The sequence below is a fragment of the Scyliorhinus canicula genome, chromosome 14, assembly GCF_902713615.1.
Source record: "Scyliorhinus canicula chromosome 14, sScyCan1.1, whole genome shotgun sequence".
Taxonomy (NCBI): Eukaryota; Metazoa; Chordata; class Chondrichthyes; order Carcharhiniformes; family Scyliorhinidae; genus Scyliorhinus; species Scyliorhinus canicula.
In genome coordinates this window covers 120,170,178-120,191,842 of record NC_052159.1, presented here as the reverse complement: position 1 = coordinate 120,191,842, position 21,665 = coordinate 120,170,178, and the positions used below count along the sequence as shown (strand labels likewise).

The 21,665-nt window shown below is 49.3% G+C and overlaps 1 protein-coding gene across 5 annotated transcripts in view; it reads right to left on the bottom strand.

Moving 5' to 3' along the window:
• The window catches only part of uggt2 (UDP-glucose glycoprotein glucosyltransferase 2), a 625,263-nt gene that overhangs the window by 488,827 nt on the left and 114,771 nt on the right, over positions 1 to 21,665 (bottom strand). For all 5 annotated transcript variants that reach the window (XM_038817830.1, XM_038817832.1, XM_038817829.1 and 2 more), the window contains one exon: positions 18,155 to 18,285. In XM_038817830.1, coding sequence (XP_038673758.1) covers positions 18,155 to 18,285 — 131 coding nt within the window. The remainder of the gene's footprint in view (positions 1 to 18,154; positions 18,286 to 21,665) is intronic.

Sequence of the window (21,665 nt, the reverse complement as noted above, 5' to 3'; positions counted from 1 at the left end):
CAGGACACTGCTGCCCTCCGGGACCTGGCGCCTGCAGGATCCAATCCCACCACTACTACCGCAAAGGTACCCATCACACTACACCCCACACAACCCTCCGCGCCCTGCGCCCCCACACCTACAGGTTCACTGCCCGTGCTCCGTGCCCCCGTGCCTATGGGTTTCCAGCGCTCCCTGTCACCAGTTGAACCAGTCGGATACGAAGCTCAGACCGAATCACTCCCGGAGTCCACCATCGTACCCTCACCGACCGCCGCCACCCAGCCACCAGAAGAGGCTGCAATCCTGGTGCTTTGCCGATCCCAAAGGACGACTCAGCTGCCGGACCGGCTCAATTTGTAGACCCATCACCCCCGCCGGACTTGATTTTTTACAGGGGGTGAATGTTGTGAATTATAAACCTAGTAATTCACACTGTGTTGTATCATATGTATTGTGTCCTTGTGGGCTCTGTATATGAGCCGTTGCGCGGCTCTGCCCATAGGGGGAGATGAGGAGTTTGTACTGGGCTCCACCCTTGGCTCCGTCCATGGCTCTGCCCATGGCTCCTCCCAATAACCGGAAGTATAAAGATCTGCAGTCGTGAGCCTGCTGCCAGTTCATCTCGTCGCAGGCAGGCTCAGTTGTAAGACTATTAAAACCACTGTTCACTTCCAATCACGTGTCTTGTGAATTGATGGTCTCATCAGCGTGCAAGTGGGCGATTTGGTGATGTGGGAGGTGAGGGGGTGTGGGTTTGGAATGTGGTGTCCATGCCCCTGGCCAGCAAACCCCCCCTCTCCTAGTCGGTTAACCGTGTCACGATCAGAGCGTCTCGTGCACGCTGGCCCTGGCGATAGCGTCGTGCGGCCTCCCGTGCTTGACTGGGCCCCATGTCCTGCTCATCGTCCCCCTCACCCCGCATCATCGTCGTCGGACGAGGCCTGCCCATTCTCCTCATCCTCCTCCTCCAGCACATTGCCCCTCTGCTGTGCTATATTGTAGACGATGCAACAGGCCACCACAATGCGTGCAGCCCTCTCAGCCATGTGCTGGCAGACCCCTCCAGAGTGGTCCGGACCCCTGAAGTGCGTCTTGAGGATGCCGAAGCATCGCTCGACCTGGTCGCTGTAAGGGCGTCATTGTATCGGGTGTCTGCATCGGTCTGTGACCTCTGGATAGGCATCATCAGCCACGACCACAGCAGGTAACCCCTGTCGCTCAGCAGCCAAGCCCACAGCCAGGGGGAGTACTTCTCGAACATGTCGGGGATCAACGTGTTTGCCAGGATGAATGAGTCATATAAACTGCCTGGGTATCGGGCGCAGGCGTGCATGATGCACATCTGTTGATCGCAGACCAGTTGTATGTTCATGGAGTGAAACCACTTTCAGTTAGTGAAGAGTGGCCTGCTATCCGCTGGTGCCCGTAGGGTGACAGACAATCTGTCGATCACCCCCTGGACACGGCCCATCCCGGCGATGGCAGTGGGCATCCTGGTGGGCTCGGTCCACATGGAACTGGAATTACTGGTCCGCCTGGGTGTATAAGGCGTCCGTGATGGAGCAGGTGCACCGAGGCTTGCGAGATCCCGGACAGGACCCCACGCAGTGACTGGAAGGACCGTGTCGCATAAAGGTTGAGAGCGACCGTCACCTTGACGGTTACAGGGAGTGGGTATCTTCCCCCATATCCCTGCGGTGCCAGATGTGCCATCATCTGACTGATGTGTCACACAGTCCCTCTGCTCATCCGCAGTCTCCATGGCATGCCCAGTCCAGCAGGTCCTCGAATGACATGTGCCGCAGGTACACCCGGGGCTTCATGCGACACCTCCTCCTACTCTTCAGTCTGTTGGGTGGCCGCCCCTCCAGCCTGTGCAGCTGTCACACTGCAGCCGGCTGCTCTGCTGCCCGTTCCTCTGCTGCAGCTTCCTCTGCTGCAGCTTCCCCCTCCTCCCTGAGCGGCCCCCACTCATGCGGCTGAGGGTATCTTGGAGGGCTGCGGCCATCACCGCAGTGGCCAACATCGCGGGTTGATGTCGGAATGCCATTGTCTGCACGTGGCGCACTTGTACAGCCGGTGCCACTTTGTAGAACCTGTGCAGGGTTAGGGTGCGAGCAGACTGATGGCGGGTGGGGTTCGGGCAGCCTCCGGGAGTGGTTATGGATGCATTGGACTGGGGATTTGATGCCACCCTGAGGAGGTCATGTAGCTTCTTGCGACAATGCTGGCCGGTCCTGGGGGGGGGGGGGGGGGGGTGTTATGGCAATCATGCCCTCTGCCACCTGGGTCCAGGCCCGGGCATGATCTCCCTTTGACAAAACATGCTGACTATCCTTGATTAATTGTTACCTCACCAAATGGAGAGTAATTCTGTGCCACTGAATTTTTCCAGTTGTTTCCCTACCACTGAAGTTTGACTCACATGCATGTAATTTCCTGGTTCGTTCTTACTTCCCTTCTTGAATAATGGCACCACATTAGCTGACCTCCAGTCATCTGGCACCTCCCCTGTGGCCAGAGAAGATTTGTATTATTTTTGTCCAAGCCACTGCACTCTCCTCCCTTGCTTCCGACAGCAACCTGGGATATATCGCATCTGCTCCCGAGGATTTATTCACATTTAGGACCGTTAATACCTCCTCCCTCTCAATGTTAAGTCGTTTGAGTAAATCACAATCCTGATCTCGAGACCTACATCAACCACCTCCATACTGAACACAAATGCAAAGTACTCATTTAAAACCTCATCTATATTTCTGGTTCCACACACAAATTGCCACATTGGTCCCTCAATAGGCCCTACTCTTCCCCTGGTCAACCTCCTGTCCTTAATATATTTATAAAACACCTTCAGGAGTTGTCGGAGGGAGTTCTGGTGACAGGGATGTGCTGAGCATTCGCACTTCAGGTGACTCTCCTCCTTCAGACAGCAAAATAAGCACTGTTAGCTTAATTTAGCCCAAAAAATCTGACTCAATCATCCTCTCATCCACAAAGACAACAAAGACGAAAATGCCAGGAAGCAGCAGCTGGAGTGGCCACAGGAAAAGCAGGAATTGTGGCAAAGGACAGGAACGGCGAGCAAGCAGGCCAGTGGACCCATGAGGCAAGAGGTCCCTGGCCACCCCCGAAAGAGAGAGACCGGCTACCCGGTCAGCAGGCTCCTCACCACCACCAGGCGATGGAAGACATTCCTAATCAAGGAAGTAACCACGTTGAAGGACATGATAAAAGACGAGATTAAAACTGCAGTCAAGGTGGAAGTGGTGGAGGAGCTAGCCACCATGCATGGGAAAGACGCTGGAAGCCCAGGGGTACACGATACGCGTGTTGGAAAAGGCATCGACCGACCAGAGTGACCAAATCATTACCCTGGAGGCTGAAACGGGAGGTCGAGGACAAGAAGAATTGATCAGGTGGCAAAATATCCGAATAATGGGCCTGCCAGAGGGAATGAAGGGCAAGGACCCAACTGGTTACGTGGCCCAGGTGCTGGGCAACCAAGTTGGAAGGGACAGCTTCCCCAAACTGCCCGAGATCGACAGGGCTCACAAGTCATTCCACCAAAGCCCAGGGCCGGGGAGCAGCCAAGGGTGATAACAGCCAAGCAGAATAGATATCAGGATCGGGAGAGGATCCTGCCCTTGGCTCGACAGATGAAGGCATGCAGCTGGGAGGGTCACAGAATAAGTGTATACCTTGACATTGGGGCGGCCCTGGAGAAACGCAGGGCTGAATTCAACCACGCAAAGTTGGCCGCGTGGAAAAGTGTTAAGAACATAAGAACTAGGAGCAGGAGTGGGCCATCTGGCCCCTCGAGCCTGCTCCGCCATTCAATTAGATCATGGCTGATCTTTTGTGGACTCAGCTCCACTTTCCGGCCCGAACACCGAACACCGAACATGTTTTGCCCAGCCAGTCTCTGGGTATCATGCCAGAACAAAGAACACTTTTTTTACTGCCCCGGACAACTTTGCATGAGACTGCATTGCCTGGCTATGAGAAAGTAAACCAGCTCATAGGAAGGAGGGGTGAGGGCAGCAGAGCGCAGGAAAGGATGAGGAGGAGCCAGAAGGGACGATCATCTTGCCAAGGTCATCCCCATACCCCCACTACTTGCCTTCAAACAACCGCGCAACCTCAAACAGACCATTGTTTGCAGCAAATTACCCAGCCTTCAGAAAAACAGCAACCGCGACACCACACAACCCTGCCATGGCAACCTCTGCAAGTTGTGCCAAATCATCGACATGGAGACATGCTACAGATAGTACTCTGTGGACCTGACCCTAGAGCTTCTGGCGGAGAAGAAAAAGCTACAAATGGACTTTAATAAGCTGCCCACCAGGAAAGCAGTGTACGAACTCTGCCAGACATAGGGGACCTTCTATGAACATGTAGACATTACATGTGAGAACACCACCCACCAGGTACACGGTACATACTCGTGCGACTCAGCCAACAGTCCCTACCTCATACACTGCAGGAAAGGATGCCCCAAGACATGGTACATTGGCGAGACCATGCAGACATTGCGACAACAGATCAATGAACATCGCACGAAAATCACAAGGCAGTTCTCTTACAGTCGAGGAACACTTCAGCAGTCAAGGGCATTCAGCCTCTGATCTCTGACTCAGCGTTCTCCAAGGCAGCCTTCAGGACGCACGACAACACAGAATTGCCGAGCAGAAAGTTATACCCAAGTTCCGCACACATGATTATGGTCTCAACCAGGACCTTGGATTCATGTCTCACTACATTTAACCCACCACCATCTGGTCCGGGCTTGCAAAATCCTACTAACTGTCCTGGCTTGAGACAATTCACACCTCTTTAACCTGTGATTATACGTCTCTCCAGTCGCATCGTCTGACCTGTAAAGACTTAATTACCTGCAAGACTTGCATTCAAAGTATCATCTTGCATCATTGACTTTGTCAATTTATGTGTTTGTGTAACCTACCTCTTCACTCATCTGATGAAGGAGCTACGATCCAAAAGCTAGTTATTCCAATTAAACCTGTTTGACTTTAACCTGGTGTTGTAAGACTTCTTATTGTGCCCAACCCAGTCCAACTCCCCGTCAGGATAGTCACCTGGAATGTCAGGGGACTTAATGGTTAACGGCCTAGTGAAAACGGCCACAGTATTCGCCCACCTGAAAGGTATTAAAGCAGACACAGTCTTCCTCCAAGAGGCACACCTGAAGGAGAAGGACCGACAGCGGGTAAGAAAGGTCTGGATGGAACAGACCTACCATTCCTGCTATGGGACCAGACCCCGCATTGGGGGGGTAAGCCATATTGAAAGTAAGAAGACAGTGTTTACGCCAAAAAAGACAGATACGGACCAAGGGGGACAATACACCATGGTCAGCGGTGTCCTAGAAGGGGCACCAGTAGGCCTGGTGAATGTGCACGTGCGCAAATAGGATGACATGGAATTTATAAAGAAGAAAATCTCCGACATAGACACCCGCAGACTAAAGATGGGGACAAGGGACGAATTTTAACTATAATCAGGACCCGCTGACGGACAGATCAAACCCCATACTGGGAAAAACAGCAGACATGGTAAGGGAATTGGGGACATTTATGGAGCAGGTGGGTTGCACTGGACCCATGGCGGTTCATGCATGCAGATGAGAAGGAATTCTCATTCTTCCCACCAGTATATAAGGCCTACACTCGCATCAACTTCTTTCTTTTGGGGAAATCGGTGTTTCCAGAAATAGTAACAGCGGAATACTCTGCGACTGTAATCTCCGACCACGCTCCACACTACTTGGATATGAGGTTGTAGACAGATCCTACCCAATGCCCCTGTTGACGTTGGACATGACCCTCTTGGCCAACAAGGTTTTATGCCAGAAAACATCACAGGCCAAGTCTGTACCGAACATTTCACGTTCTGGGAGGCACTGATTGCTATGATTAAGGGAAAACTAATTGCCAGCAAGGCTCAAAGAGACAGGGTAGAAAGGGCGGCTAGACAACAATTGATTAATTCAATTTTGGAGGTAGACAGATAGTACTCCATGGCCCCGACCCTCCAGCTTCTGGCGGAGAAGAAAAAGCTACAAATGGACTTTAACAAGCTGTCCACCAGGAAAGCAGTGTACGAACTCTGCCAGACACGGGGGGCCTTCTATGAACATGCAGACAAGGCGAACTGTTTGCTGACTCATCAGCTGAGAAAGCAGACAGTGACGAGGAAAATAGCCCAAGTAAGGAGCCGCAGAGGCAGACTGGTAGCTGAACCAACAAAGGTCAACAAAGCATTTGAAGCCTTCATCCGGGGTCTGTACCCCTCCAAGTCGCCAGACAGGGGCTTGGCGACGAAATGGTTCCTCGATGGACTGGACATGCCAGTCATGGGGGATGATAGACTGAGGGAGCTGGAAGCACCACTAGGACTGGAAGACGTCATGAAGACTCCATGCAGGCAGGGAAGGCACCGGGTTCCATAGGGTTCCCAATGGACTTTGACAAAAAAATATGCCACGGCACTGGCCCCGCACCAGCGGGAGCTGTTTGCAGATTTACTAGGAAGGGCACCCTGCCTCCAAAGCTAATACAGGCCACCACATCGCTGATACCCAAAAAGGACAAAGACCCAGCAGAATGTGAATCATATAGACCCATTTCGCTGCTCAATGTGGACGTGAAAATATTCGCAAAAGTTCTGGCCAAGAGCCTGGAGAACTGCGTACCAAAGGTGGTCGCAGAAGACCCGACTGGCTTTGTCAAGGGTAGACAGCCAGCTGCGAACATCAGATGGCTGCTGAATGTGTTCATAACCCCATCAGGGGAGAGAACATCCGAGGTGATCATCTCCCAGAACGCAGAAACGGCCTTCAAAAGAGTCGAGTGGCAATACTTAATTGAGGTACGAGATCAGTTTGGGCTGGGGACAGGGATCACCTCATGGGTGAAACCCATGTACAATGCCCCCAAGGGGACCATATGGGCCAACACCATCAGTTCACCATGGCCCCCAACTGTGATAATCTCCCCCATTTAAGAACCATAATTTCTTGTCTATCTTTGTCCCTTTCCATAACTACCTTCAATTTTACTGAGTTATGGCCATCAGCAAGAGTGGTTCAGTAGCACCGTTACTGACTAAGCTGGCCGAGTCCTGAGCACATAACTGCTAGACTGCTAGGTGGTAAGGGAACCAACAAGAGGGAGAAACCTTCCTGACCATATCATCACCAACATGTCTGCCACGAGATGCTCATAACAGATGTTCATGACAGGATTGGACCACTGCAAAATGCTTGTGGAGATACATAGGAAATTGACGCAGGAGGAGGCCATTCAGTCCTTCGATCCTACTCTGCCATTCATTATGATCATGGCTGGTCAGCAAGTTCAATATCCTGAACCCGCCTTCCTCTCATATCACTTGATGCCTTTAGCCCTAAGAGCTATATCAAATTCCTTCTTGAAATCACGTGTTTTAGCATCAACTATTTTCTCTGGAGGGAATTGTACAGATGTACCACTCTCTGGGTGAAAACATTTCTCCTCACCTCAGTCCTAAAAGGTATACCCCTTATCCTCAAACTATGAGCTCTAGTTCTAGATCCCCCCCCCCCCCCCCACCATCAGATATATTCTTTCTGAATCTACCCTGTCTAATCCTGTTAGAATTTAGTAAGTTTCTATGAGATCCCCTCTCACACTTCTAAACTCCAGTTAATATAATCCTAACCGACTTAGTCTCTCCTCATATGACAGTCCCACCATCCCAACAATCAGCTTGGAATCTTTGCTGCACTTCCTCCATAGCAAGAACATCCTTCCTCAGATAAGGACACCAAATCTGCACACAATTCTCCAGGTGTGGCTCCACCAATACCCTGTACAATTGCAGTAAAACATCCCTATTCCTATACTCAAATTCTCTTGCTGTGAAAGCCAACATACCATTTGGCCTATGGAGTCTGCACCAAACCACTGAAAGAGCACCCTATCAAAGCCCACTTCCCCCACATAACCCTGTAACCCCATCTACCTTGGACACAAGGGGAAATTTAGCATGGCCAATCCACCTATCCTGTGGGTGGAAACCAGAGCACCCAGAGGAAACCAGTAAAAGTAGGATGTAGATTATCAGTCCCTAGGGATTTATCAGTCTTTAATCCCATCAATTTCCCCCAAACCATTTCCCTACCAATACTGATCTCTTTCAGTTCCTTCTTTTCACTAAATCCTGCGGTCCCAACATTTCTGGTAAGTTATTTGTGTCACTTCCGATGGCGACTGTGCTGTGAACAGTCGCACATTTAGCAGCTCCCGCTCTTGGTGGTTTTTTTTACAGCGTTTAAGCTGGATTTGCGCGGAAATTTTTTCGAACAAAAGTGGATAAAAGTAAGAGGAGGAGAAGGCGACTCCTATCCTATGGAACTACGCTCAAAAAGTAATCGCAAAAGAATTAATCAAAAGTTGGTTGGAAGTGAGGATCCGAGCTTGGTGGCTGCAATGGCAGAGTAGCGAGGTCCGGCCCCGTCAGCTCAATGGTCGATAGATCAGTTGGTTACATACCTGGATGAGAAGTTCGCCCCTAACTGCAAGGAGTGTGTGGAGGACCTCACCAAGGTAGTAGCCTTGATTAAGGAGGCTGTCAACCGGATGGAGGTGACACTGATGGCCTAGGGACAGTCGATCCAAAAGCCACAGGAGCAGGCGATGGAACAAGAGGAGCTGTCCACTGGGATGACACTGCAAATTAGCATTCTACATGATCGACAAAAGCGGCTGCTGGAAAAGGTGGAAGACCTGGAGAATCATTCCCACGGGCAGAACGTTTGGATCGTTGGTGCATATGGTGTGAAGCTGTCGAGAAAATGATGGGGGCAGAGGCGTTCGACATGCCGTTGGAGGTGGGCCGGACGCACAGGGCACAGTCCACAAAAGATCAGCCATGATCTAATTGAATGGCGGGGCAGGCTCGAGGGGCCAGATGGCCTACTCCTGCTCCTAGTTCTTATGTTCTTATGCGCAAGCCCCAGGGTCGTGAGCCACCAAGGGCGTTGGTGGTGAGGCTGCATCGATTCCTGGACAAAGAACGCATCATGAGATGGGCCAGGTAGACAAAATGGTTCGTATGGGAAGAAGCTGAGATCCGGGTCTACCAAGACTTGGGAGCAGAACTTTCTAAGGCGAGTTTTAATAAAATTAAAGCGGCGCTGTATGCGAAGGGAATAAAATTTGGACTGCTCTACCTGGCCCGTCTTTGGGTAACCTACGAGGAACGGAACTATATTTTGGCTCGCCAGAAAAAGTGGCGGGCTTCATGAAAGACAGCAACCTGGGGGCACATAAGGACTTATAAAAAAAGAGAAAACTGGTCGGTCGCAATTTAACTCAAAAGGTTCTGTGGTGCACTGTAACTTGGGTTGCAATTACCGGGAAGAGAAGGATTTCTCTGAGTTATTTAACTTTGACCTTTCAGTGTATGCACTAAGGTACAGTTTCTTACTTTTTTTGTGTGTGTTTGTAAAAAAAGAAAAAAGGGAGAAAAAAAACGGAGGGGGGTGAGGAAAATGTTCTGGGAAGGAAAGAGTTTTTGCATAATTTTTTCTAACTCTCCATTTTTCCTATTTATTTACACTTCCATTGTTTGGGGCTCTGTTTGAAGGTGATGGGATTTATAAAATGTTGTAAAGGAGGAGACGTGGGCCGTTGAGCTTAGACCTTAAGTGGATGGTGTGTTTACTTTCTGTGCCTGCTGCTATTGTTTTGAAAACTTATGTTAAGAGTTGGGAGGTAAAGATCCAGCTAGACTTTTAGGCATCAGGGGTGCGATCTGCTGGGCTAGCTGGTGAGGCTGGCTCACGGAAGCAAAGTGGTGGGTGAGCTGAAAAGTGACGGGGTGGAGGAGTGGGGGGGAGGGGGGGGGAACTGCTGACGATTAGGGGACTTCCAGGAGGCTGGAGATGGAGACTAGATGGCAGTTGCTGCCGAGGGGTAGACCTGGTGAGGTGCGGGCCATAGGCTGGCCTCGGAATGGTCATGGCTGATCGACAGGGGAGGGGCCACGAGCCCCCCCTGACCAGGTGAGGATCAGACGGGATTTGTGAAGGGCAGGCACCTGGCGTCCAATATTAGACAGCTTCTTAATGTTATAATGATGCTAGCTGAGGGGCGTGAGGCTAAGGTGGTAGTAGCCATGGACGCGGAGAAGGCTTTCGACCGGGTGGAGTGGACATACCTATGGGATATTTTAGGCCGGTTTGGGTTTGGACAGGGATTTGTGGCAAATGTGAGAACCAAACGAACCCGGTCAGAATATTTTAATCTCGGGAGAGGGACAAGGCCAGTGTCCCTGTTACTGTTACTGTTTGTCCTGAGAACATTGAGTGCGTGGTGGGGAATAGTGAGGGTTGGGGGGGGAAAAGAGGTTTGTCTCTATGCGATGACTTGCTGCTTTATGTTACAGACCCAGTGGAGGGGGAATGACCAAAATCATGGAGGTACTGGGAGAATTTGGGCGATTTGCAGGCTACAGGTTGAATATGGGAAAGAGCAAGATTTCTGATTGTGATCCAGGCATGGGGGCAGGAAAGGAGACAGAGGGAGTTATCTTTTAAACTGGTGGCGGGGAGTTTTAGATATTTAGGGATTCAAGTTGGTGAAGAGTGGGGGCAGCTCCGCAATTTAAATCTGGGCAAAGCTGTCGACCAATTGAAAGGGGACTTCCACAGATGGGACATGCTCCTGCTGACGCTAGCGGGAAGGGTCCAGAGGGTGAAGATGACAGTCCTTCCAAGGCGGCTTTTCTTTTTTCAATGCCTTCCGATTTTTGTCCTAAAAGCTTTATTAGAAAAATAAACGTGGCGATTGCAGGTTTTACCCCTCTTAAAGCCCTCCTGAGCTTGAATGATTACTGGGCGGCCAACATAGAACATAGAACATAGAACAGTACAGCACAGAACAGGCCCTTCGGCCCTCGATGTTGTGCCGAGCCATGATCACCCTACTCAAACCCACGTATCCACCCTATACCCGTAACGCAACAACTCCCCCCCTTAACCTTACTATTAGGACACTACGGGCAATTTATCATGGCCAATCCACCTAACCCGCACATCTTTGGACTGTGGGAGGAAACCGGAGCACCCGGAGGAAACCCACGCACACACGGGGAGGACGTGCAGACTCCACACAGACAGTGACCCAGCCGGGAATCGAACCTGGGACCCTGGAGCTGTGAAGCATTTATGCTAACCACCATGCTACCATGCTGACATATCGATAGTCAGGAAGTGGTGGGGGAGGGGTTGACCTGGGAGCGAGTGGAAGCAGCATCCTGCAAGGATACGGGTTTGGAGGCTTTACTAATGGCCCCTGCCGTTCTCACTGGCTCAGTACTCTACAAGCCCTGTGGTAGTGGCAGCCCTAAGGGTGTGGGGGAAATGGAGGCAGCACATGGGATTGGAGTGTGGTCAGTGTGGTCTCCGATTTGTAACAATCACCGGAAGGCTAGATGGGGCTTCAGGAGGTGGCAGCAGGCAGGGATCGAGAGATTTGGGGATTTATTTATCTAGGAGGGCTTTCCGACCTTGAAGGCACGAGAGGAGGAGTTTGAGCTACCGGGCTGGAATGGGTTTCGATATCTTCAGGTCCGTGACTTTGACCGGAGACAAGTTTCAAGCTACCCTGAGGGGACTACAAGATAAGGTGATGTCAAAAACTAGAGTTGGAGAGGGGTGGATTTCAGAGATAAACAAAGAGAAGGAGGGGGCACCAATCAGAGAGGTGAAGCGGAAGTTGGAAGAGGAGTTAGGAAGAGGGCTGGAAATGGAAAAGTGGGGAAAAGCCTTGAAGAGAGTTAATTCATCTTCGTCCTGTGCCAGACAGCCTGATCCAGTTCAAAGTGGACCAAAGGGGATGGTTTAGCACAGGGCTAAATTGCTGGCTTTGAAAGGAGACCAAGGCAGGCCAGCAGCACGTTTCAATACCTGTACCAGCCTCCCTGAACAGGCGCCGGAATGTGGCGACAAGGGGCTTTTACAGTAACTTCATTTGAAGCCTACTTGTGACAATAAGCAATTTTAATTTTTTTCCACAGTGCCCGGATGGGCAGGTTTTTTTGAGGAGATGGAGGATAGATGTGGGCGGTGTGGGGTAGCCCGGCTAACCATATGTTCTGGGCATGTCAGAAGTTGAGGGGATTCTGGCAGAGTTTTGCGGACGTTATGTCAGAAGTCCTGGAAGGGAGGGTAACCCCGAGTCCAGAACTGGCAATATTTGGAGTATCGGATGGGGCCAAGGGGGGAAGGGAGGCCTGTCCTGGCCTTCTCCTCCCTGGTGGTCCGAAGACAGATTTTGCTGGTATGGAGGGCCACTGAGACCCCAAAGTCAGGTGTGTGGTTCAGCGATATGGTAGGGTTTCTCAGCCGAGAAAAAAATCAAGTTCGACTTCTTCAAAGAAAACTGAATGTCAGTAGTGGGGAGGGGGGGGGGGGGGGGGGGGGGGGGGGGGGGAGGAACATAGAACATTACAGCGCAGTACAGGCCCTTCAGCCCTCGATGTTGCGCCGTCCTGTGAAACCCTTCTAAAGTCCCTCTACACTATTCCCTTATTGTCCATATGCCTATCCAATGACCATTTGAATGCGTTTAGTGTTGGCGAGTCCACTACTGTTGCAGGCAGGGCATTCCACGCCCTTACTACTCTCTGACATCTGTCCTATATTTATCTCCCCTCCATTCAAAGCTATGTTCCTTCGTCCTTCCTCCTTCCGAGGAAAAGGGCACTCGATGTCCACCCTATCTAATCCTCTGATCATCTTGTATGCCTCAACTAAGTCACCTCTCAACCTTCTTCTCTTTAACGAAAACAGCCTCAAGTCCTTCAGCCTTTCCTCATATGATCTTCCCTCCATACCAGGCAACATTCTTGTACATCTCCTCTGTACCCTTTCCAATGCTTCCACATCCTTCCTATAACGTGGCGACCAGAACTGCACACAATACTCCAAATGCGGCCGCACCAGAGTTTTGTACAACTGCAACATGACCTCATGGCTCCGAAACTCAATTCCTCTACCAATAAAAGCTAACACACCGTACGCCTTCTTACCAACCCTCTCAACCTGGGTGGCAACTTTCAGGGATCTATGGACATGGACACCGAGATCTCTCTGCTCGTCCACACTACCAAGAATCTTACCATTAGCCCAGTACTCTGTTATTCCTTCCAAAATGAATCACTTTTCAGCATTAAACTACATTTGCCACCTGTCAGCCCAGCTCTGCAGCTTATCCATGTCCCTCTGTAACTTGTAACATTTATACCACTAGTTGTTCACCCTGCCCCTCCAGAATATCCTCTAGCCGCTCTGAGACATCTTTGACCCTAACACCAGGGATGCAACGTACCATCCTGCAGTCTCGTTTGCAGTCACAGAAATGCCAATCTATTCTCCTTACAATTGAATCACATGTAACAATTACATTCCCACACTTTTCACTCCTCCCCTCTGCAACAGAGGCAACCGTGGTGCAACACATTTGTTGCTGCTTTTCCCCACGAGGTCATTCCCCTAAACAGTATCCAAAGTGGTATATCTGTTTTGTCGGGGACTAGCCAGAGAATATTGCTGCACTACCTGTATAGTCCTCTTGCTCTGTCTTCCTGCCTGCAATGTGACCACTATGCCATCTCTAATTGTGGATGCTCCACAGTGTTCCTAGCTGCTTCTCCAGCTCTGAAACCCCAAGTTGCCAACAATAACAGTGAATGGACAAAACGGAAGTAATCTGAGCAATGTAGATGACTCCATAAATACAGCAAACAGAAAAAAATGTACAAGGATTCTAGACATCATTGTAACCTTTAGTAAAACATATGGATTGTCTTTTCATTGCAGCAACAAAATATTGCATAGTAATATCAAAGAAAACAATTACACCTGGATGCAAAATACCAGTGCAATCAAAAGAGGAGCCGAATAACATTTGAAGGGAAAAATGATCAAGACATTGGTAAGTGCAAACACTTGCAAACCAAACCTTCACAAAACCATCAAATCTCTTTAAATGCATGAACATTTCTATGAAAATTATGACAATGCTGCACCTATTAACAATACTCTATCATTGTGAAAGTTGGTTATGAGCAAGATATGGGAAGGTAAACTAACAGCAACAAAGACATACTGCCGAATTCTCTGCTGACGGGATTCTCCGGTCTGCCGGCAGCGCACCCGCTCCTGCGAGTTTACGACAATGGGAAACCTCATTGGCCGGCTGTGGGAACGGTAAATCCCGCTGCCAGCGGGGGCGGCCGCACAGGAAAAAACGGCTGATGGACCAGAGAATCCCACCCATGATTTCTGAGACATATGGCAAAGATTAGCTGGACAACACATGTTGAGGAAGTATTGAGGAAAGGAAGCAAATGTGCACCAAAATATAACCACAATTCCTTTGGAATGTACTTAGGCGAGAAAACATTTGGTAGTAACTGTAAAATTAGAAGAAATACATCACGATCTTTAGAGGGAGAACAGGTACAAGATTTGAGAACACTTAAGATATTGGCCGTCATCAAGGATGATGAAGATAGAGTCATGATCAGCAACATTATAAAACATGGAACTCAAAGAAGAATGAACAAAATCTGGCAAGAGGATAAATGGGCAATGTGGTTCATGTGTCCATTGAAATGCACTGTATGAGTTGTCTACATGACATTGCTCATATTGAGAAACATGCACCAAAAATGAATTGAAATTCTTTATGGTGCAAACTTTAACTTCCTCAACATGACATTCATTGTAGTATATTTTACTGGGGATTCCAGCTGTAAAGCTGCAGTGATATCAAGTATCCAAAAACTCTAAAATGGAAATACAGTTCTATAGAATTTTCTGGTCCCGCCTTTGGTGGAAATCAGTGCAGGCACAATAGAAAATTTACCAGCCCAAGTTCCAGTGACTTCGGGCCAGAACATACATCATAGAAACATAGAAACATAGAACATAACAGCGCAGTACGGGTCCTTCGGCCCTCGATGTTGCGCCGACCTGTGAAACCATCTGAAGCCTATCTGACCTACACTATTCCATTTTCATCCATATGTCTATCCAGTGACCACTTAAATGCCCTTAAAGTTGGCGAGTCTACTACTGTTGCAGGCAGGGCGTTCCACACCCCTACTACTCTCTGAGTAAAGAAACTGCCTCTGACATCTGTCCTATATCTACCACCCCTCAATTTAAAGCTATGTCTCCTCGTGTTGGTCATCACCATCCGAGGAAAAAGACTCTCACTGTCCACCCTATCTAACCCTCTGACTATCTTATATGTCTCTATTAAGTCACCTCTCAGCCTTCTCCTCTCCAACGAAAACAACCTCAAGTGCCTGAGCCTTTCCTCGTAAGACCTTCCCTCCATACCAAGCAACATCCTAGTAAATCTCCTCTGAACCCTTTCCAAAGCTTCCACATTCTTCCTATAATGCGGTGACCAGAACTGCACGCAGTACTCCAGGAGCGGCCACACCAGAGTTATGTACAGCTGCAGCATGACCTCATGGCTCCGAAACTCAATCCCCCTACTGATAAAGGCTAGCACACCATATGCCTTCTTAACAGCCCTATTAACCTGGGTGGCAACTTTCAGGGATTTATGTACCTGGATGTCGAGATCTCTCTGTTCATCTACACTACCAAGAATCTTGCCATTAGCCCAGTACTCTGCATTCCTGTTACTCCTTCCAAAGTGAACCACCTCACACTTTTCCACATTAAACTCCATCTGCCACCTCTCAGGCCAGCTCGGCAACTTATCTAGAACATAGAACAGTACAGCACAGAACAGGCCCTTCGGCCCTCAATGTTGTGCCGAGCAATGATCACCCTACTCAAACCCACGTATCCACCCTATACCCGTAACCCAACAACCCCTCCCCCTAACCTTACTTTTTAGGACACTACGGGCCATTTAGCATGGCCAATCCACCTAACCCGCACATCTTTGGACTGCGGGAGGAAACCGGAGCACCCGGAGGAAACCCACGCACACACGGGGAGGACGTGCAGACTCCACACAGACAGTGAAGGACAGATCTATGTCCTTCTGTATCCTATAACATCCTTCAGCACTATCCACAACTCCACCGACCTTCGTGTCATCTGCAAATTTACTAACCCATCCTTCTACACCCTCTTCCAGGTCATTTATAAAAATGACAAACAGCAGTGGCCCCAAAACAGATCCTTGCGGTACACCACTAGTAACTGAACTCCAGGATGAACATTTGCCATCAACCACCACCCTCTGTCTTCTTTCAGCTAGCCAATTACTGATCCAAACCGCTAAATCACCTTCAATCCCATACTTCCTTATTTTCTGCAATAGCCTACCGTGGTGAACCTTATAAAACGCCTTACTGAAATCCATATACACCACATCAACCGCTTTTCCCTCATCCACCTGTTTGGTCACCTTCTCCAAAAACTCAATAAGGTTTGTGAGGCAAGACTTACCCTTCACAAAACCGTGTTGACTATCGCTAATCAACTTGTTCTTTTCAAGATGATTATAAACCCTATCTCTTATAAGCTTTTCCAACATTTTACCGACAACCGAAGTAAGGCTCACAGGTCTATAATTACCAGGGTTGTCTCTACTCCCCTTCTTGAACAAGGGGACAACATTTGCTATCCTCCAGTCTTCCGGCTCTATTCCTGTCAACAAAGACGACATAAAGATCAAGGACAAAGGCTCTGCAATCTCCTCCCTGGCTTCCCAGAGAATCCTAGGATAAATCCCATCTGGCCCAGGGGACTTATCTATTTTTACACTTTCCAAAATTGCTAACACCTCCTCCTTTTGAACCTCAATCCCATCTAGCCTGGTCGACTGTACCTGAGTATTCTCCTCGACAACATTGTCTTTCTCCAGTGTAAACACTGACAAAAAATATCCATTTAACGCTTCCCCTATCTCCTCTGATTCCACACACAACTTTCCGCTACTATCCTTGATTGGCTCTAATCTTACTCTAGTCATCCTTTTGTTCCTGATATACCTATAGAAAGCCTTAGGGTTTTCCTTGATCCTATCCGCCAACGACTTTTCGTGTCCTCTCTTCGCTCTTCTTAACTCTCCCTTTAGGTCCTTCCTGGCTAACTTGTAACTCTCAAGTGCCCTAACTGAGCCTTCATGTCTCATCCTAGCATAAGCCTTCTTCTTCCTCTTGACAAGTGCTTCAACTTCCTTAGTAAACCACGGTTCCCTTGCTCGACAACTTCCTCCCTGCCTGACAGGTACATACTTATCAAGGACACGCAGTAGCTGTTCCTTGAAAAAGCTCCACATTTCGATTGTACCCATCCCGTGCAGTTTCCTTCCCCATCCTGTACATCCTAAATCTTGCCGAATAGCATCATAATTGCCTTTTCCCCAGCTATAATTCTTGCCTTGCGGTATATACCTATCCCTGCCCATCGCTAAAGTAAACATAACCAAATTGTGATCACTATCACCAAAGTGCTCACCTACATCTAAATCTAACACCTGGCCGGGTTCATTACTCAGTACCAAATCCAATGTGGCATTGCCCCTTGTTGGCCTGTTTACATACTGTGTCAGAAAACCCTCCTGCACACACTGCACAAAAACTGACCCATCTATAGTACTCGAACTATAGTATTTGCAGTCAATATTTGGAAAGTTAAAGTCCCCCATAACAACTACCCTGTTACTCTCGCTCCTGTCGAGAATCATCTTTGCAATCCTTTCCTCTACATCTCTGGAACTATTCGGAGGTCTATAGACAACTCCCAACAGGGTGACCTCTCCTCTCCTGTTCCTAACCTCGGCCCATACTACCTCAGTAGACGAGTCCTCAAACGTCCTTTCTTTCATTTATTTCATTTGGAAGTATGCTTGGGTGACATGGGATTTACCCCCACTGTAGAAATAGATTAAAAATATAAATATTGACCAAGATTAAAATTACCGTTTCCATTTAAATATCCGAGTCAATGAAGTATTAAACCAAACTGAGGAGAGAATGCAGTGTCAAGGTGCTTCAATACTCTTTTTTTCATTTTAAAATGAAGGAAGTGTTTGACCTGTGCCATCGTCCCTTTCACCCAACAAAGCTAACTTAAACAGGGGATGCAGATTACTAAACACACCTGTTGAAACATCTGAACAGTTGGGGAATATGCTCTGAGAGAGAGAGCAAACTTCAGAAGATTGAGTTTCAGCTGTGACAAAAACTGACCAGCTTTCTTCAGAATCAGGTCACAGTAGGTACGTTCAGAATCTGTTAAATAAAATGATCATATTAGTAGTAGAACTTTAAAAACAAAGTCAACTGCAGTAATTATCCTTGTCGCATGCGATAAATAGTACATTTTACCAATAACAGCTTTTTCATTGCAGTGCTCCTGAAAATCTATCATCCATAGTTGTAATGTCTGGAATTTTGCTGTCAGTGGCAAAGCAAGGGTGCTTACCATTGACCTGAAGGAAGCTGCACTGAGAGACCTCACATTATTTGTGTGAGAACTTTAACTTACTCGACATGAAATTAATTGTAGCATCGTTTCCTGGGGGGTCTAGCTGTCAAGTTACAGTGATATCAAGCTGGCCGAGCAGCCAATCACATTGGAGAATTTTCAGAGAGCAAACAAGAAATAAAAATACGAATAATCAAAATAATTGTGAAAAAATTTAGAGACAGTGAAATAATGATTGGGACATATAGAACAGATAGGTTGAGGTTGAAGCTAAAATACCATGAACAAACCTGACATTTAAATTATTTTTAAAAAGCTAGTTTAAAATACCTAGTAATTGATTATATAGCAACATTTGACAACAGTCTACAAATATTAAATTGTATTTTGAGGGCGAGGTCAATTGTACAGTGGTTACTATTACTCAAAGGCACGTTAAACACTCATTGAACACGGGATTCAAACAGGGGTTTGATAAAATTCTCATCCAATCAAATGATTTCACCGAATGCCGGTTTGGCATTGGGGGGGGCAGGAACCACAGCAGTTTGTAGCAAAGAAGCGAACGACAGGTTGAATGTTCTTTCGGAGGATCGGGGCAGACTCGATAGGCCGAATGGCCTCCTTCTGGATTCTATGACAGATTGCATCTTGAGCATTTCAATATTAATTTGGTCAGATCTGAAGGGGACAGTGAATTCACAGGGGCATCATAGAATTTACAGTGCAGAAGGAGGCCCATCGAGTCTGCACCGGCTATTGGAAAGAGCACCCTACCCAAGTCCACACCCAGTAACCCCACCCAACACTAAGGGCAATTTTGGATACTAAGGGAAATTTAGCACGGCCAATCCACCTAACCTGCACATCTTTGGACTGTGGGAGGAAACCGGAGCACCCGGAGGAAACGCACGCAAACACGGGGAGAATATGCAGACTCCGCACAATGACGCAAGTCGGTAATTGAACCTGGGACCCTGGAGCTGTGAAGCAATTGTGCTGACCACTATGCTACAGTACTGCCCCGTAAATGCTGATGGTTTCCAATCAAAATTATGGGTCAATATTTCACCAGTTTGCTGTGATGTCAAAACAAAGTGCTTCCTGTTACAAGTAGATATCAAAAAACAAGGGTGAACCTGCCCATTCATGAGATTCCCTTGTTAGTCTAGGACAGTATTACGGTGGCTGAGAGGACATTTGATGAGGACTCGAATACTGAGGTAGTATGGGCTGAGTTAAGAAACAGGAAAGGAGAGGTCACCCTGTTCGAGCTCTCGTTCAGGGTCCTCACAAGCAGCGGGCCCAGCAGAACCGAAAACGTCTTGCAAAATTCCAGCGGGAACCCGTCAGGTCCCGGCGCTTTCCCTGTCTGCATACTTCCCATCACCTCCATCAGCTCCTCCAACTCGATTGGGACCCCCAGACCCTCCCCCGCTCATCCTCTACTCTTGGGAACCCCAGCCTATCCAGAAAGCGGTCCATCCCGCCTGCCTCTCTAGGGGGCACCGCCCTGTACAGCCACTCATAAAAGGATCTGAACACCCCATTGATGCCCTTGCCACCCCGCACCAAGTTTCCTCCTGCATCCGTAACTCCCCCTATCTCACTCGCTGCCTCCCGTCTCCGGAGCTGGTGGGCCAGCATCCGACTTGCCTTCTCCCATACTCATACAATGCCCCCTGCGCCCTCCTCCACTGCGCCTCCGCCTTCCGGGTGGTCAGTATCTCAAACTCCGCTTGGAGATTGCGCCGCTTCCTCAAAAGCCCCTCCTGTGGGACATCCGCATACCTCCTATCCACCCTTACCATTTCCTCCACCAGCCTCTCCCTCTCGACCCTCTCCGCCCTCTCCCTGTGTGCCCGAATGGATATAAGCTCCCCTCTGACTACTGCCTTCAGCGCTTCCCAAACCACCCCGACTTGCAGCTCCCCGTTGTCGTTGGCTTCCAGATATCCCTCTATGCCCCTGCGGACCCGCCCACACACTTCCTCCTCTGCCAAAAGCCCCACATCTGACCTCCATAGCGGGCGCTGATCCTTCCCCTCCCCCAGCTCCAGATCCACCAAATGCGGAGCATGGTCAGATATGGCTATCGCCGAATACTCCGCCCCAAATATTCTCGGGATTAGCGCCCTACTGAGAACAAAAAAGTCAATCCGGGAATAAGCCTTGCGAACATGGGAGAAAAAGGAAAACTCCCTACTCACCGGCTTCAAGAACCTCCAAGGGTCCACCCCTCCCATCTGATCCATGAACCCCTCAGCACCGAGGCCGCCGCCGGCCTCTTGTCCATCCTAGACTTCGAGCGATCCAGAGCTGGATCCAGCACCGTATTAAAGTCCCCACCCAGGATCAAACTCAAGGTCCGGGATCTGGCTCAACATTCACCGGATGAAGCCCGCATCGTCCCAGTTGGGGGTGTACACATTGACCAGGACCACCCGCTCCCCTTGAAGTCTACCACTCACCATTACATATCTACCTGCACTGACCGCCACCACATTGGACGCAACAAACGACAAGCTCTTACCGACTAGGATTGCCACCCCTCGATTCTTTGCATCGAGCCCCGAATGAAACACCTGTCCCACCCAGCCTTTTCTTAGCCTCACCTGATCCGTAACCTTGAGGTGCGTCTCCTGGAGCATAGCCACATCTGCTCCCAGCCCCTCAAGTGTGCCAAGACCCGGGACCGCTTCACCGGACCATTCAACCCCCTCATGTTCCATGTGACCAGCGAATCTGGGGGGTCTTCCCACTTCCTCTGCGCCGATCAGCCATAGCTCTCCCTCAGCTCACCACGTGCCCAGGGAAACTCCCAAGCCCGTTCCCCACGGTGGCAGACCCCCCTCCCAACCCCCCCCCCCTTCACCAGCTGTTTCCTTACGGCCCCTGTAGCAGCAGCAACCCGGTACCCACCCCTTCTTCCCCCCCCAAAGCTAGGGCCCCCCCCCCTAGCTGCGTTACCCCTAACATTATACGTCCGTAAGTCAGCCGACTCCTGCTGACCCAGGCTACTCCCGCCATACCAACGACCCCCCCACCCCCCAATGCAACACAACCACTAATTCCCCCTCCCAGCGCCAGCCCCGCCCCCAACTCTTCCTGCGCGGGAAGAAAGCCCGCGCTTCCATCCCTAACCCTGCTCCCCAACCCAAAACGCGGGAAAAAGACGGGCACA